This window comes from Varanus komodoensis, unplaced genomic scaffold, assembly GCF_004798865.1.
Source record: "Varanus komodoensis strain SLA01 unplaced genomic scaffold, ASM479886v1 scaffold32, whole genome shotgun sequence".
NCBI lineage: Eukaryota > Metazoa > Chordata > Lepidosauria > Squamata > Varanidae > Varanus > Varanus komodoensis.
Genome location: NW_025335798.1, coordinates 3,271,563 through 3,287,318, shown reverse-complemented (window position 1 = coordinate 3,287,318; position 15,756 = coordinate 3,271,563). Strand labels below are relative to the sequence as shown.

General features: G+C 42.7%; 1 protein-coding gene across 1 annotated transcript in view; it reads left to right on the top strand.

Annotated features, from left to right (window-relative positions):
* STK36 (serine/threonine kinase 36) overlaps window positions 1-15,756 on the top strand; it is a 28,928-nt gene that overhangs the window by 12,249 nt on the left and 923 nt on the right. Inside the window, exons 15-26 of the mRNA XM_044438497.1 lie at window positions 2,560-2,680; window positions 7,126-7,253; window positions 7,871-7,975; window positions 8,125-8,220; window positions 8,836-8,930; window positions 10,636-10,699; window positions 11,183-11,293; window positions 11,440-11,514; window positions 12,167-12,338; window positions 12,562-12,709; window positions 13,685-13,844; window positions 14,270-15,013. Of these exons, the coding sequence (XP_044294432.1) occupies window positions 2,560-2,680; window positions 7,126-7,253; window positions 7,871-7,975; window positions 8,125-8,220; window positions 8,836-8,930; window positions 10,636-10,699; window positions 11,183-11,293; window positions 11,440-11,514; window positions 12,167-12,338; window positions 12,562-12,709; window positions 13,685-13,844; window positions 14,270-15,013 (2,019 nt within the window). The remainder of the gene's footprint in view (window positions 1-2,559; window positions 2,681-7,125; window positions 7,254-7,870; window positions 7,976-8,124; window positions 8,221-8,835; window positions 8,931-10,635; window positions 10,700-11,182; window positions 11,294-11,439; window positions 11,515-12,166; window positions 12,339-12,561; window positions 12,710-13,684; window positions 13,845-14,269; window positions 15,014-15,756) is intronic.

Below are 15,756 nucleotides of genomic sequence, written 5' to 3'. Positions count from 1 at the left end.
TTTCCTCCTTTTTTCTTCTGGAGTCTTTTTATAAGGACTCCCATTGACAACCCCTTCAAAGTGGCACATTCTCCGTTCCCACCATCTTTTCCACACTTCTCCCGGCCTCTATCTCTTGTAGAAAGGTAAGATGGACAATCTCCCCTCCCTTTGTGTGAGTGCTTTTGAAAGCTATTTGTTTGTTTAAGGAGAACCTTTGACAGGGATAAACAGGGTTTGTAAACATGGCTGCCTGGTTAAAGGGGCAAAAATGCCTTGAGCTGGAAAGGGCTTTTGATGACAACAAGCCAGCCTGACAACTTGAACTTTTTCTAGGGGTTGTGGTCCCCACAGTGGCTTGTTGTATCATCTGAATCTGGGCCACTCACCTCATTGCACATACTTGGACTGAGCTAGCAACTTGCCCTACAGGAGCAGCAAAATCTTTTAAATCCTGCTATTGTCCAGCACCCTCCCCTCACCATTGCCCTGCTAAAACGCTTTTTAAAGAGAATCCAGAGTTTTGACAAGTAACTGTCAAGGATGTGAAAACTTATTTTGTTAAAAAAAAAGTAAATATGTTCATTTTCCCAGGTATGTAGAGTCTCAGGAAGTACAAATTGTGCTGCACCCTGAGGACTGTCAAGGTAAAAAAAAAGATTTTGCTGCAAAGGGGGTATAAATCATACCCACCCCTTTTTGTGAGTAAAATCACTCATATATTTTGTTCCTCTTGACAGCTTAACTTTTGACCACTGTCAAGAGAAACCAGAGGAGGGGGGAAGTATTTACAGCTTCTTTTCTACAATGTCCAAGGTTTATACCTGCTGCATCTTGGCAGTAAGTACCCTCCTAGGACACTGCCCCAGCCAAAGCTTCAAATCCCTGCAGTCACTTAACTGCAAACTTCTGCAGTTGTGCAAATGGAACTGTTTTTTTTTAACAGAGAAGGAACTTATTTGCACAGATGGTGTAAGGTTTTTTTTGTGCCAAAAAAAGTGTTCTGCCATTCACTGACAGCCTTGTCAAGGCACTGCTCAGGCACCTTGAAATGACTGTCAGTGGCTGCCAGAAGAGGGACTACAAAAGCTATCTGTCAAACTGGCTTTCATGATCTTAAGGAAAAATATAGGGTAAAGTGCAAAAAATTTCGGAAAGCAGAAATGGCTCAAATTCACAACAGGGAGAGAGGAGATAAATCTGTCCTGCCATAATATCCCTGAGATACCCAGTGGAGGATGAGGAAGGAAGGGTATAAAAACCCATGGGGAGCCTACTTATCTGTTTAGTTAACAGCTAGCCTACCTTTGCTTATTATCAGAGGGGATTGACATGATGAGCAAACATTCCCATTCAGTTGTTTACCATGGATGACCTCGACAAAAAACCTATGGTTTGTGAGCTCTGATCCATGGTTAACAATCCATAGTTAAACCACAGTGTAAGGTTTGCATGTAATGACAACCCATAACTAAACAGCAATACATGATTCAACTGCAACGTATTCTCTGGGTCATTACATGCGAACCTGGTCAATGTGGCCGAATTGTAGTGCTTTGTAATATGTCAGATCTTCCTTTTGTGTATGGAAGATTGGACTTTAAATCAGGGAAGAATATAAGAGTCCTGATGGATCAGACCAAAAGTCCATCTAGTTCCTCATCTTATTTCCTGCATTATTTCCTGCCTTCCAGAAGGAAGCCCCAGTAAAGCAGAAAGGCAATGGCCTTCTCCCACTATTGTTTCCCAGCTGTTATTATTCAGTGCCATACTTGCTTTGGATCTAGAGCTTTCAAGTAACCATCATGGCCAAAAGCCATTAATGAGCCTAAGTATTCTCCGTGAATTAGTCCAGTCCCCTTTTAAACCTATCTAAGCCAATGGCCATTGTAGCAGCAAATTTCATATTGTGTGGAATGCTCTATTCTCCAATTAGTATAATCAGAGACAAATCTCTCCTAAGAAAGCAAACCTAGGAGCATTGTATGTCGCTCCCTGGAAATATCACCTGTATCATCTAAGGGTCAAACAAGCCTTCATTAACCATTAGACCAAAATAGAAAATAGTTATGATATAGAAAAATTTCATTGTTCATGGGTCTTTAATTATGTTGAGAATAATATTTTATATACTTGAGCAGAGGAAGGGCTATGAAGATAATGGAGCATCCTCTTGTGAAATTGGTTTTCCATATCTCAGATTATCTTGATAGGTCCTTCCTGTGTCTTCTATAATTTTCCAGCATTTTATTTTCAAAGGGTTGTTATCAGGGCTGAGCAGAACAGTTGAGCCCAGAGGTAAAACTAGTTTCTTGATTCTACATATTGGTTCTTTGCCAGTTTATCCAAGAATCAAATTAGCTTATGCACCTCATCTTTCAATAAATATTGAAAATATTAATTTAATATTTCAAAATCAGTTTGTTTGCTCAAACCTCTGGGTCCATTACAATTCATCTGATTTCAACAGCGCAGCTTTAGTATATCTATCTAGAGAATATCCCTCCAGCCCTAACACTATCTCTTCTAATTCTGCTCCATTTGCACTGTAACAACAGCCCTTATTTCTTACCCTTACAGTGCTTCACCTGCTTGTGTGAGAGCATGGATAACACCTGCCCCTCCATCTCCGTCCCCTTTTACACCAGCCTGCTTGAGGATCATCACCTGCTGCTGAATGCACTTTGCCAAGGTGCCAGCTGTGAGTACCCAGCTCAAGAGGGTAACAAATGTGGTAGAAAAACACCCATCTGACTGAATGTTTGGGATAGTGCAGAATAGTCCCCAAAATATCTCCCCATCTAAAATCTTTTGCACTTCTGTTTGTGGCTATTTACAGCCACCATGATCCTCTCATTTTACTATATCATTTTTAATTGTGATTCCAGCTATTCAAGGATCGTATTGTGAAATTTATGACATCACTGTGCTGCATAGCCAATCACATGGGGGCAGTTGAAGCTGTATTGCACTCACTAAAGGGGACTGAAAGTATGTATCCTCATTGCTATCTTGCCTTGTTGTACTGTTCTAAAACTGCTATTGTACAACATGGCTAGAGCATGTGTTTCAGCTCGGTACCTGGCATTCTCTGTCTTGCTATGCTGCACTGTGGTGATTTCATTGTAGAGCAGCGTGGCAAGGTAGAGAGCATCACCCTGTTTGCTTTGGCAAGAGGAATGTTTTGCCTCTCTTCAACTTTCCCTGTAAAATCACAAAGAGAGAGAAATCTTGGGATGGATTGCAAAAATATTTCTGTAAATCAGCCATCCATTTCAACTTGGCTCTAATTTTGATCTTTCTTCCTTACTGTTTTAGCCATGATCCTCCAGTTCTGCCAGTGCTTCTCAGTTCTCCTTTTTCTACTGATGTCCCTAGTCTGGATGTACTTTCCAGTGCAATCCTTGACCTTGTCTTTCACTTAAATTGAGGAGGCTATGAATGTTAAGGGAAAATGCAAGCCCTTTTACTTCTTCCCCTGCTTGTTAGTTATGGTTTCTGTATGTCACTGTTTTATTGGATGCCCCCTCCTGGTTTTAAAAAAATTAAACAATCCCCACATTTCACTGTTTGAGATACAGTTCTTTTTCTCTGAATCGCTGCCTAAATATTTTCTGATGCGTTTTTCACCATTAATAAATTAAGTCCATTTTAATGTAAAATTAAGTTTTTTATGTAAGAAAATTATAAGCGTTTCTGTTAAATTTAAATAATATAATACAAATGGCACTTTACTGCAATTTTGGACAAGAGTACATATTATCCCTTAGATTATTATAATGTGAACAGTTGAAAAGATAACTTTCTCTTCTCAGTTGGTATGCAAGTGAAAATGGATAGGTAGGGGCACATGTCAGATCTATTCGGAGGATATTCCAGTGGAAGGCAATGAGACAGGAGGGTCTTTTTATCTGTTTATGGGATCCAGGGCTAAGCAAATCCTTGCTGGTGGAAAAACTACTTAGGAACCTGATTTGATTACTATAGTGTTGGACAAGATTTGATTTCAGGCTTTCTGGCTATGATTTATTTTGAAACATTTATTGCCATTTTATTAGAATTGTTTCCTTCTGCAGTTCACTTGATTAATAACAGAGAGACAGAACTTTCCAGAGTTTCAGCTTGAAGTGCTTTCATTTACAGAAGCTCATTTTATGCTGAGCATCTGCAGCATTCATCATTTGCATACTTGAATTTTTGTTCTCTGTGTCCAGGCATGTAAGGTCACAGAACTTTGAGCAGTTTTAGAAAGAGTTACATCATTATGTAATGGTGCGTTGCCTCTTTGTATTGCCAGGAAGAGCCTTGGTCCAAATTTACATTGCAATTTATGAACAAACACTGAGTCACTTTTTGAAATAATTCTGGAATGCCATCGCAGCATTAGCATACCTGCTCAGCTTTGTGATTTCCTCTGCAAATACAACACCTATTTGTTGTTTTGTATTTATCGTGTGTGATTGGGTCTTTCATTGAAATGTGATGCAAAACTCCCATTATAATATCCAACTGACTAATGAAACACATGGTTTTTTCCAGCTAGGATTGTCTTTTATTTGAGCTTGTATTGCAGCCCTCTCTGATTTCATCAGACATTCTGATAAATTTGTAATGGACATCTTTGTTATTTTTTTGAAGTTCTCTTTTACTACATAGTGTCATCAGGCAGTCCTGAAGAATAAATATTTTAATTGTGCAACTGGAAGTGATTTATTCCACTTATTGGAACAGAAAAACAATTTTGTGGATGAGCATTTCTTCTGTTGTTCCATATTTAATCTAAGGCAGGAATGGTCATGGGAAGGTTAGCTGAAAACAGCACTTTTAATTTATCTGAAAAGGGCTTGTTTGTTCTGAAATCACGTGCACTTCCACTGGCTTAAACAATAGACAGTGGGGTGGGGTGGGGTGGGGATTCACATCATGGTACAATATATTGAAAAGCTCTGCAGCATTCAAAAACTGTTTGACAGCAGAGTTTGTATTGAAAGTTTGCTGTGGAATATAGATTGCTAATTTTCAACTGTCAACATAAATATGGATTTTGGAATGAACTAAGCATGTCTTCTTCTGATGGAGGATTCCTAACACTACCACAAAGAAAACATTCTACAGCGATTCTGTTTGCTTCATTTTTGCTAAATGATTTTCTCTGGTAGGGAAATTAAAGAAGAATCAGTTGGAAAACACAGGAGGGTTAGGAGTTAAAGCAAATAATGCCCAGACCCTGTGTAAAGTTCTGTGAATGAGACATAGCAATGACACAATAAAGGCCTCATCTGGAAGCACCCTCTATTAGCAATGGGTCCTCGTAGTGTTTGAGGACACAGTCATAGTTTGCTTTGATTCAGGACTTGGCTCACCTTCTTTTGGAGAAGTACAATATAAGCAATTACCATTTTCAACAAAACATACCAATCTTTGCTGGAGGTGCCAGTTGCCATTTTTCTCTCCCTCTCATTTGTTCAACATCTCTACTCTTGAACTGTTCAAGTCTGAGTCACTTGACAGTCTGGTTTTGCTTGCAGGCAATGGAAGGGGTCATATGATATGCTACCCCACACTGTGCCACAAGCCACAGTGTGGATTGTTTGCCCCAGGGCTCATTATGTACCTGGTCAGGCACATTATGGGTCCATGCCCATCTTCTTGATCCTATCACAGGTACCCCAGGTACCCCAAAGGAGCACTGAGGTTTCCTCCCTCCCTATTCCTGTTATGAGCCTTTCTAGGCTAACCAAAAATTGCTTCTCAAGCTGGCTTTTGTGATTCCTCTATTCCATCTCTGAACAAGATCTGCAGGATTTTTGATGGTAGGCCTCATTCATTTTGCCACTGTTTTGGCATTTTGCATGTACATACAAGGCCCTTCCATCCCTCCAACATCATGCTTCTGGAAACAAAGAGGAGAACCATTATCCTCTTTTTGATGCTGCAGCTGAGTTCTGAGTCATTTAGTGGTTTTGATCATGTGGAAAAGGATTGTCTCTTTACCACTGCAGACCTGGATCCAGTTCTAAAGTCTAAATTATGAGTGGACATGACTGTCAAACAAATTATTTATTAGTCAAATTTACATGCTGCTTTCCACAGAGGGATCAAAGAAGTGAGTATTAAATACAGTGGCCCCAGAACAACAATGAATTATAGCAATAAAACAACATAATACAAAATTAATCAACAGGAAAACCTCACATACCATAGTTGGTTGGGTCAAGAAAAGCCTTTTGTGAACAGACGCATTTTAAATAGATTTCTAAATCAGCGGTTCCCAAACTTTTTTGGTCATGGAACGTTTCTGAGGACATTTTTCCCCACAGAACCCTAACTGTATCCCTGATTTTACTAAGCATTGTGAACCCACAAAGTTCTTCCTTCTCTCATCTGCTCTTATTGCCTGAGTGCTCTGCATAATGGAGTAGGTTTGGAAATAAAGAGAAATCATTTTGAATATAACATATGAATAAAGGGATTATCTGGTAATATCCCAAATAAATTCTCTGGATTATTCCTAACAGTATGCAATAGAGTCCTAGGAACCAAATGACATGATGCATTTCCTTGTTTGCTGCTTGGAAGCCAACTGACAATTGAACAGTTGACCTTGTGTGGTTTCATTTTAACATCCGTTTTAAATTTGATTTTTCCAGGAACCCCTACAAGATTTTTGTGGAACCCTGGGATTCCGCAGAACACAGTTTGGGAACTGCTGTTCTAAACATCAGAACTGTGGGGGAGATGTCTAATGTCAATTGGCAAAGCATTTGCTAGGATGGGTGCAGCAACACCAAATGTTCTGCTCTACGTACCCCTGAGGTGTATGTACAGAACTGCCCCCTCTGATGATTGCAGAGATTGGGCAGGGCCATAAGGTGTGCAGTGATCCCTAAAGTAGCCTGGTCCTAAGTTTTTGAGGGGTTTATAGCTTAACGATTGGACCTTACTCTTGACACAGTAGCTTAATGTGAAACTCTCCTTGATCCCTCTGAGCCTGAGCCTGCACTATGTAAACACGAGGCAGGACCAGTCTTAACTTTGCATACCTGCACATATCTCAGTGTAAGAAGTATTTTTCCCATCTCTGTTTGGTGCATCTAATCTTGCGGGTGTAATCTGTTTGTTCTTTCCCCGTCCCTCTTCTAATAGTGTCCCCGAAAGAAGGAAGCCTAGCACTGGAGTGGAATCAGAGCTTGGCAGTTGCCTTTACATCTGCCCTGGCAGCATCCTGTGGCATCCCAGGAGGGCACAGCACATGTCACAGAGCTAAAAAGAAGGTAGGAGTTCCCTTGGCATTCATGCTTCTGCAAAGTTAGTTAATACAACCCTATCAACCAGTAATGGTGTTAGCACTGATTGTAAGAGGATTCTTCTTCTCCTTAGTACTGATAATCATCCATATTCCTCTAGTACAGAGGTGGGCAACTTGTGGCCCTTCAGATGTGCTGGCCTGCCAGTCCCATCAGCTGTAGAAAGCATAGCCATTGAAGAGGGAAGTTGCAGGCCACACACATCTGAAGGGCCAAACATAGCCTATCCTTGTTGGAACAGAAAAAGATACTGCTTGCTGTTTATCACCCAGCAGGAGATGTGTGGCTACTTTGAATTTCCTTTCATCACTGAAATCCTTGCTACATCCTTGATAAAGCCCAGATCTGAGTTCCTTGGTATGCACAGAGGGATTTTTAATACTGAATTCAGCTGCTTTTGATGTGAGAGGCAACTGAACAAGTTGTCAGATTGTATGGAATGAAACTCATCTAACTGATGATTTCAGGATTGTGATATAAGAGGAGTTCCCTCTTCTTTCCTTTCTCTTCATACCTGGACAACAATCAGAATGTCACAATATTCAGAGCCTTAAATTGAAAGCCTCCACTGGGTTTCCTTGCAGATCTCCCAACGAATAGCTGAGAAGCTCACAGAGAAAGATAACCAGCTGCTGCCAAGTCTTTTCTCAGGAGTTGAGTGCCCAGCCTCTTTCCTGAATGGGCTAAAGGTAACATAGTTCCCTGTGTTCCTTTAGAGTCTGTGAGGACTGAGAACAGATACCCAGGTCACTTTGCCCTTAAATGCAAGAGCATGAATGCCCTTTCACCCTGAAACAATGCTTCGGTGGTCTACTTTTGCTGTCTTTCTCTTATCCAGGTTCTGTATGCCTGTTGTCATGTCAGTCAGACTCTGTGCCATCACTTAGCAACTCCAGAAGTGCTGAGTTCCCTGGTTCACTACCTCCAGGGCAAGGTATTTATTTATTCTTCCACAACAAAGAGCTGCCTCATCATGGACAGATATGAGATCTCGGTCCTAAGATTGCTCCAGAGTGTGCACTGTAGGAAAAAAGTAGGCAGGATTTAGGAATTGAAGAAGCTACCTTCTACCAGGTCAGCCTGATTGTCCATCTAGTCTATTACTGACAACTCAGAGGGGCAGTAGTTGCTACCTGATTGTTTTCAACAGGAAATGGTTCCAGAGGCTTCAGGGTTTGAGAGTTCATAAGCAGGGAATTGGAAATAGTATTGAAGAGGAAGTGTGGTGGCATAGGAGAGACAGTACAAAGAGAGAGATGTGATTGGCAAGTAGTTATAGGGAAAGCCATGGCCTTTCAAATGAAGCATTGTGAGAGAAACCATAGGCATTCCCCAGGTTGACTGGATATGGCAGACATCCAAAACTGCCCCCCCTCCAGAAGTGTGACATGCCCTGCCTTCCACTAGTGCAGCCATGCTGGCTGGGGATGATGAAAGTTGAAGCCCAACAAACCTAGAGGGCAACAAGTAGGAGAAGACTGTGATGTGGAATGGAAAGCTAATTGTGTGTAGTAAAAGGTTTTGGTGCTGAGCTTTGTCTTTTAAAAAGGTCCCACTAGCTGAAGTGGCACAAGCACAGTCTGTTGAAGCCTCCCTGAGACTCTTCTCTTTGCTGCTCTTTCAGCTTCAGCTCCTCACACCTCTGTAAGTTTTGTGTCAGCAACTTTATACTTTTTTTCACCTTGACTATTTGACAGTGGCAGAGACTGCACCATTGGCACTGACTGACAGAAAGCAGGTGGCCCTCAGTAAAGATTGCTCATGCTTATGTGTGGAGGCACTTGATGTAAACGGGGACTGAACTGTAAACCTTTAGCTAGTTCCCACACATTTCTTGCTTTAAGCAGTATTCCCCCATCAAAGAATAGGTCAAGCCAAGAGATCTTCTGCAGGACTGAAATGCACATTGTGTTGTATTCTGCTCTGCAAACAGACATGCTCTCTGAATGTCTGCTGTGGATGTCTAGTCTTACTTGCCAGTAGAGCTGATCTGATGGTAGAACATAAGTTGTGGGGGCAGCACAGAAGTGCCATTGATTGATTGATTGATTGATTGATTGATTGATTTGAGACTATTTAAACCTCCTCTTTAGTCAGTGCTCCCAGAGTGGTTTGCATGTGATCAGTAGTCTCAGAGGAAAAAGAATGAAGAGGAAAGTGAAGACAAATTCCTAAATCTACAAAGGCTGCAATCCATACAAATTTATCATTTATAAATAAATGTATAAATTTATTTAGTGAATTTATCACTAAATTCAGTAGGACTCACTGAATTTAGTGGGACATACTGCTGAGGACACATGCTTAGGATTGGCAGTGCAAAATTGCTTCTCTCAGATGTCAAGTTAATGCTCAGTACTTGCTGAAACAGGTATTAAAGTTTGGGTTTTGTTGAAAAAAGCCACATAGGATAAGCACAGTATGTAATGTGCAAGGATACTACAAGGACATTCAGACTTTATTTAAGAAAAAGAAAAAAATCAGGCATGTAATGTGCCCTCGCAATTTAGAAACACCTGACCTGGTGCAAGTTTAATAGTGAGGATGAAATCTAGAAATTTGATTTAGCTGTTTGTAATTTTGAAGTGAACTGTAAGTGGCATTTCATGTGGGTAAATGCAACCCTCATATAGCGAAGGTTCTGTGCTAATGTGGTTGTTCTGTGAAATGATGGTCAAGTAGACTGCCCCAAGGGGGGCTGAAGTTGGCCTTGAAAAATTAAGATTCCTTCTCGGATGTATCCATCTGACTGTTAGAGCAAAGATACCCCATGCAGCACCAATTCCATTCTCTCTGCCAGTGTATGAACTATGACATTCTGTACAACAGTTTTTTATGGGGAGCATTCGATGATAATGTTTTATATGGTCTAGAGTAAAATGTGCCTCTCATTTGAATCTTTGTCCCACCTCAGGTATCAGAAGTGTTGGAAAAATGTTTTCTGATTTTAAGAGGCTCCTAAGAATGAGTGGAGTCACTTTCTAATTGGGTAGTGCTGATCCTACTGCCCCGCTGTAGCACCTACAAGCTGTAAAGGAGGACAAATTTAAAGCACTGTCTTTGTTTATGCTCTTATTTGAATATTATCTGTGGCCAACCAGGAGTTAATGTGGGCCTAGATTTTATGCAAACCCAAGTGCGCAGGCTTTTATATTCCTTGAAGTCTCTGCTGCATATAGACTCTTACTTCCCAGTTCCCTTGTTGAAATGGTAACTGCAGAGCTCTTTCTTTGAGGTAGCTATTTGTGGGAACCGGAGCGGTCAAATAATTGTATAACCCACACAGATGGGGGCTTTGGCATTATCTGTCCCATTGTTATAATACTGTTGTTTCTTGGTGGTATTTTAGGTATGATGCTGTGCTAAAAGAGACAATAGAGCTTTTCAACCATGAGGCAACTACTTCCATCCTAGTAAGTTATCCTGCCTGTCAACAGGCTCTGTGATTTAGAATTTTCTATATCAAGACACCCCATGGGCAGGATCTAACTGTCACCAGGTTCAGCTGTTGATATTTTACCCAGGGAAAAAGCCAGCCACACTACCTGATGGCAAGTAAGAGTAAAACTGCTCTTTCTGTAGCCATTTGGAGAGACTTTGTGCAGAACCGAGTCTGCTGTTCCCAAACACTGCAGTAAGCATGTAGCAGGTCCTCCTGGGCTGTATAGAATGGGGTAATCTGGCAGTTACTATACCAAACTGGGGTGATCACAATTGGATCCCTGCAAGCCCTGAAGGAAGAAGCAGTCCACTGATTCTTGTGTAGAATCTAATAACCAGATCCACATCCAGTGCAAGTCAGAATGCATTCTAGCTAGTTCTGCACCCAGCAGGGTAAAACTAGCTTTTTATGCAGTGGTACAGAGGTTTCTGTTGAGGTTTCTATTCTTGTTCAGAGTGCTGCAGGATTGCTGCTGACCTATTTCATCCAGTATGGTGCTATGGTGAAACTCAGGCGAGACGATGCCTTGGCAGCAATAGCCACTGCATTTACAGAACCCGCAGAGGTAAGAAACCATCAATGTACAGCTTGGAACAAAACCAGACATAGTGCCCTTTGACTGCATCATGCCTGCCATTCTGTATAGTGTCTGACTCTGAGCTCAAACACTCCTCACTGGCTTAGACTGAACACTTTTCTTATGTTTTCCAGCTCTGTCTACCACCCCCCATGGGAGCTGGTTTCTATGATGGGCTCCTGCTCTTGCTGTTGCACCTGTTAAGCCAGGTATAGACTCCCTTACATGTCCTACCAAGCAGATGTGTTGTATTGCTTAGGAAAAGTCCACAAATGACCCAGAAAGTAGGTCAGGAAAGTCTGGAAATGCCTTTGCTGCCAGACAGAGGGAGACAAAGAAATGGGCTACCCATTTCTTGTAGTCTCTGATTTTGCATATTATCACATTATTTTTTTCTGAGCACTTGCTTGGATTAGAAGATTGCTGGGAGAGAGCTTGTAGTGTCCTCCTTAACATAAAAGCAGGGGAATCTCAGGATATTTTAGAATTGACTGTCACCTATTAGATAATAGATGGCAATTTGTGCTATGGTTTAGTTATGTAGATCCTTAAATTCCCTAGCAAGATGTGGAAGCCAGTTCAGACCCTGGCCTTTGTGGGCATAGTGGCTACCTCAGCTAAGGACGCTTAGCTGATGCGGCATTTATTCCATTTGGATTTCCAAATCACTGCTTTTTAGTTACTGTTTGGAGGACAGGTCTAGTCTGGAAGCTTTTGAGTGAGGAGGGAAATGAGACCAGCTGCAGAGGGCATATCCAGGTATTTGATGCTAAGCCAAATCACTGGCTGCATTGCAATGCAAGGCAAAGAATTCTAGTCCCGGTCTGACAGGTCTGAGAGCTGTCCTGCTTCTTCTGCCAGGGCGATGCAGCAGTGGTGTGGGACTTTGCTAGCTCAGAACTTTGGAGCGTTGTGTGGCATCGCTTTGCCATGGTGCTCCACTTGACCACTCAGGCTCCAGTGATGGAAGGAGAGACCCCAAGGACTGGCCAGCATTCCCCAGAGCCACACTGGAACCTCATCTCACCACAAGGTATAAAGATAGCCTTCCTTTTAGTAGAATTCTGGGTTAGCCTGAGAATGTTGGTCACTTGAGAATCTTTTCCACCTATGTGCATATTAGACTGTGTGTAAGCATGGCCACCATCTCTCCATGATGCCAGCCTGCACTGCAGCAGTCAGCTTTAGGGTGGGAAGGGCAAGGGAGCATTGAATGATTGGATGCGAGATGCTTGCTCTCCCTTCCTGCCCAATAGGAGCCTTGGTATTCCTCAGCTTAGCACTCTTCGTCTTCATGCGAGAGCCTCACCAGTGTCTGCTCCAGCTGGCCCAGCCCAATGGAGTTATCATGGCAACCCTGAACAAGCTGCTTGAACCTGACTTCCTTGAGCACTTGGCCCAGACGTGAGTTGTGACAATCTAGTGTTGAGTTGCAGAAGCAACAGAATGAACACTGTTGTTACATTCTATAGGAGTTGTTTTTACAGAGGAGGTATTGCATTGGCACACACTTCTCACTTGTTCAAACAGTTCATTTCATCTGGCATGGCCAGTCTTCCCACCCTGATCCTGGTCTTTGTCTTGTTCCTCTCCTTTCTCACAGCTACATTTTTTTACAATAAAACTGCCTGCACAGAAGGAAGAGGGAGATAGTATGTCTCTTCTGAATCTTTTATGATCATTATCAGTCTTGGAAATATTCAATATGTGCAGTGAAAGTTGGCTTTTTAGGAAGCTTGGCTTGCACACTAAAAGCAAAGTGTCTGGGATATATAGTTGTCAGTAAGATGTTTAAACAGGCAGATGGCTTGGGCTGGAAAACGGGTTACTAAATGGGTTCTGCCTGGTTCCCTAATGCTCCCCCAGCTCCTAGTACCACTATTCCAATCTATGCATGCCTTAGTTTTTGCAGTCTACATTATAATCATTGTCAGTGTGTTTGTATCCATAGCTTTAAATACTGTACTCACACTGAGTTGTATGTATTAAGCTATTTGTGCAGATTTACACAGTGTAGTTTGAACATGTTTGCTTCTTTGACTCAAAAGGTATGTAGCAGTTTGGCTCACAAGCAAGTACTGCCTGGTTCAAGCCATCCCTTAAAAATATGCATGTAGTAGCTGAAGGCTAAGACATGGAACATTCCTTATACCAAGTCATATCATTAGTCTTGCTGGGCTGACTAGCAGTGGTGCTCCAGGGTTTCAACTTGGAGAGTCTTTTCCAGCCCTACCAGGAGATGTTAGGAAGTGAACATGGGGCTGCTTACACTGAGCTAGAGACCTTCTCTTAGCATTTCACTGCAACAAAAATATACTTCAGTCCTGGAACTTAACTGCTGACTTACTGCTGCTTCCCCCACTGCCCTATGACTTCTAGGCAGGTGCAGGAAGATGGTGAACCAGAGCTGGTGCCCGCTGTCGTGCTCCAAGTCTGCCAGCTCTTTTGTTTTCCCTTTGCTCTGGATATGGACCCTGAAATTTTACAGCTTATCATGACAAGTCTGAAGGATTATGAAATACCTGCCCGATTACTCCAGGTAAAGTTTCCATCTTACATTCCCATAAATTAAAGCACAGTGATACTCATTTTCAGACAAAAAAATTCTTACAACTCCCTGAATGCCCCAGCTAGCCACACATAGAATAATAACCTTGGGCACTAGAAAGAGATGCCAGTAGGGAAGGATCTTGCCTGTCCACTTCAGGGATCATCAGGGATGCAAGTTATATTGTAACATCAGTTCAGCTCCAGAGAAATGAACGTATTTACCTTGCTTCAAAGTGGCTATGCTAGTAAAAGTGCACCAAAACCAAAATAGCTTTTAATAAATTAACCTGTATGGTGGAGGTGGTTGCAAGGATGTGTAGAGATGGAAATGCCACCTCTATCAAAGCAGAAGAGGATTTACCATCCCACTGCCCACACAGAAAATAATTGATCTGCGTTTTCTTGCCTTTTTAGGTCTGTACTCACACTCTTCCCTTCTCTGAGACTGAGTTGCCACTGAGTCTCCTGTGTCACTTGGTACTGAGTGATGAAGAGGTCATTGAGCAGGTGGTAGGAGTAGCTTCCTCCAAGCACACCATTGCCTTCTTGTCAGCTGTTCTGCTATCTGACCAGACAACCCTGACTGCAGACCTGTTGTCCCTCCTTGCCCATGTAGCTCGGGCTGGTGCAACCCACCTGCCTTTCCTGCAGAAGCTTTTCTATGGGTCAGACTCTGCCTCCCAGCCACTGAGCCGCCTGCTGTGCCACCAGGAGCCTGTAGTTCGTGCCAGGACCTGCACCCTTGTAGGCAACCTGCTGCGCCACAGACAGGGCTTTCCTCAGGTGCTGCAGGGCCAACTTGGGCTGTTGGAATGTCTGCTGGAACATCTTTCAGATGAGAATGAACATGTCCGCCGCTCAGCCAGTTTTGCTGTTGGCAATGCAGCCTACCAGGCTGGTCCTCTCATGCAGGCCCTCAGCAAAGCCGTGCCCTGGGTAGTTCAGCTCCTGAGCGATCCTCAGGCCAAGACCCGTTGCAATGCAGCTTCAGCACTGGGTAACTTGGGCCAGCAGTCAGCAGAGGTGGAGGATTTGCTGATCCAGAGCAGAGCACCTGATCTTCTGTTGCATGTGGCCTGCCATGACTCCCAGCCTGCTGTGCAAGAGGCAGCGCTTATTGCTCTTCGCTCCATGGGCCGGCAGCCCAGGATCCACCAGGTACCAAACTCGGCAACTCTGGAGGAGTGGGTAGTGGATTCAATAGACCTCTAACAGCCAGCTGGGGCAGGGTCTTATCACTCAGCAGCCAGGTAAACATGATGGGTGGTAATATATATAGTGCATAGTGAAAGGCTGCCTGCAGGGGGGGCTACTTGATGGTTAAGAATGGCAAACAACTTGTGGGCTAGGGCAACTTGAAGAATGACAAGCAACCCATGGGGTGGTGGAAATCACACAAAGTTTGGAGCGCTCCTCATCTTGGCTCCTGAAACAGCCACTTTGTGCAGGCAAGAGTATTCTCTGTTGTTGTAACTGCACCTATTCAGATCTTTCTGAAACAGTTATACGTGATTGATCCTCAGACCTTACTGCTGGGATTACCAGTGGGTCACATTTTGCATGAGAGGTAACTGTGTTAACATCAAGTGTTCCTGTATTGACCTTTGAAACCATGGTCACCTTTGTCTTTACTAGACATCTGAGATACAAGAGAGCTTTACTTGACAGTAAACTCATATTTCCTAGTTGGTGACTTGGGGATGGTCCTAAAAATAAGCAACCTTGAGTCAATTATTTAGGACAGCAGTAGGAAACCTGGTGTACTCCACATTTGACAACATGTTGACTAACCTTTTGGTCATGTTGGCTTCTGTGAATTGTAGTCCAAAAGTACTACTCCTCCCAGGTTGCCTACTCATGCTGTAGGGAAAATAGGTTATGCAGTGTTGCAGGTTATAACT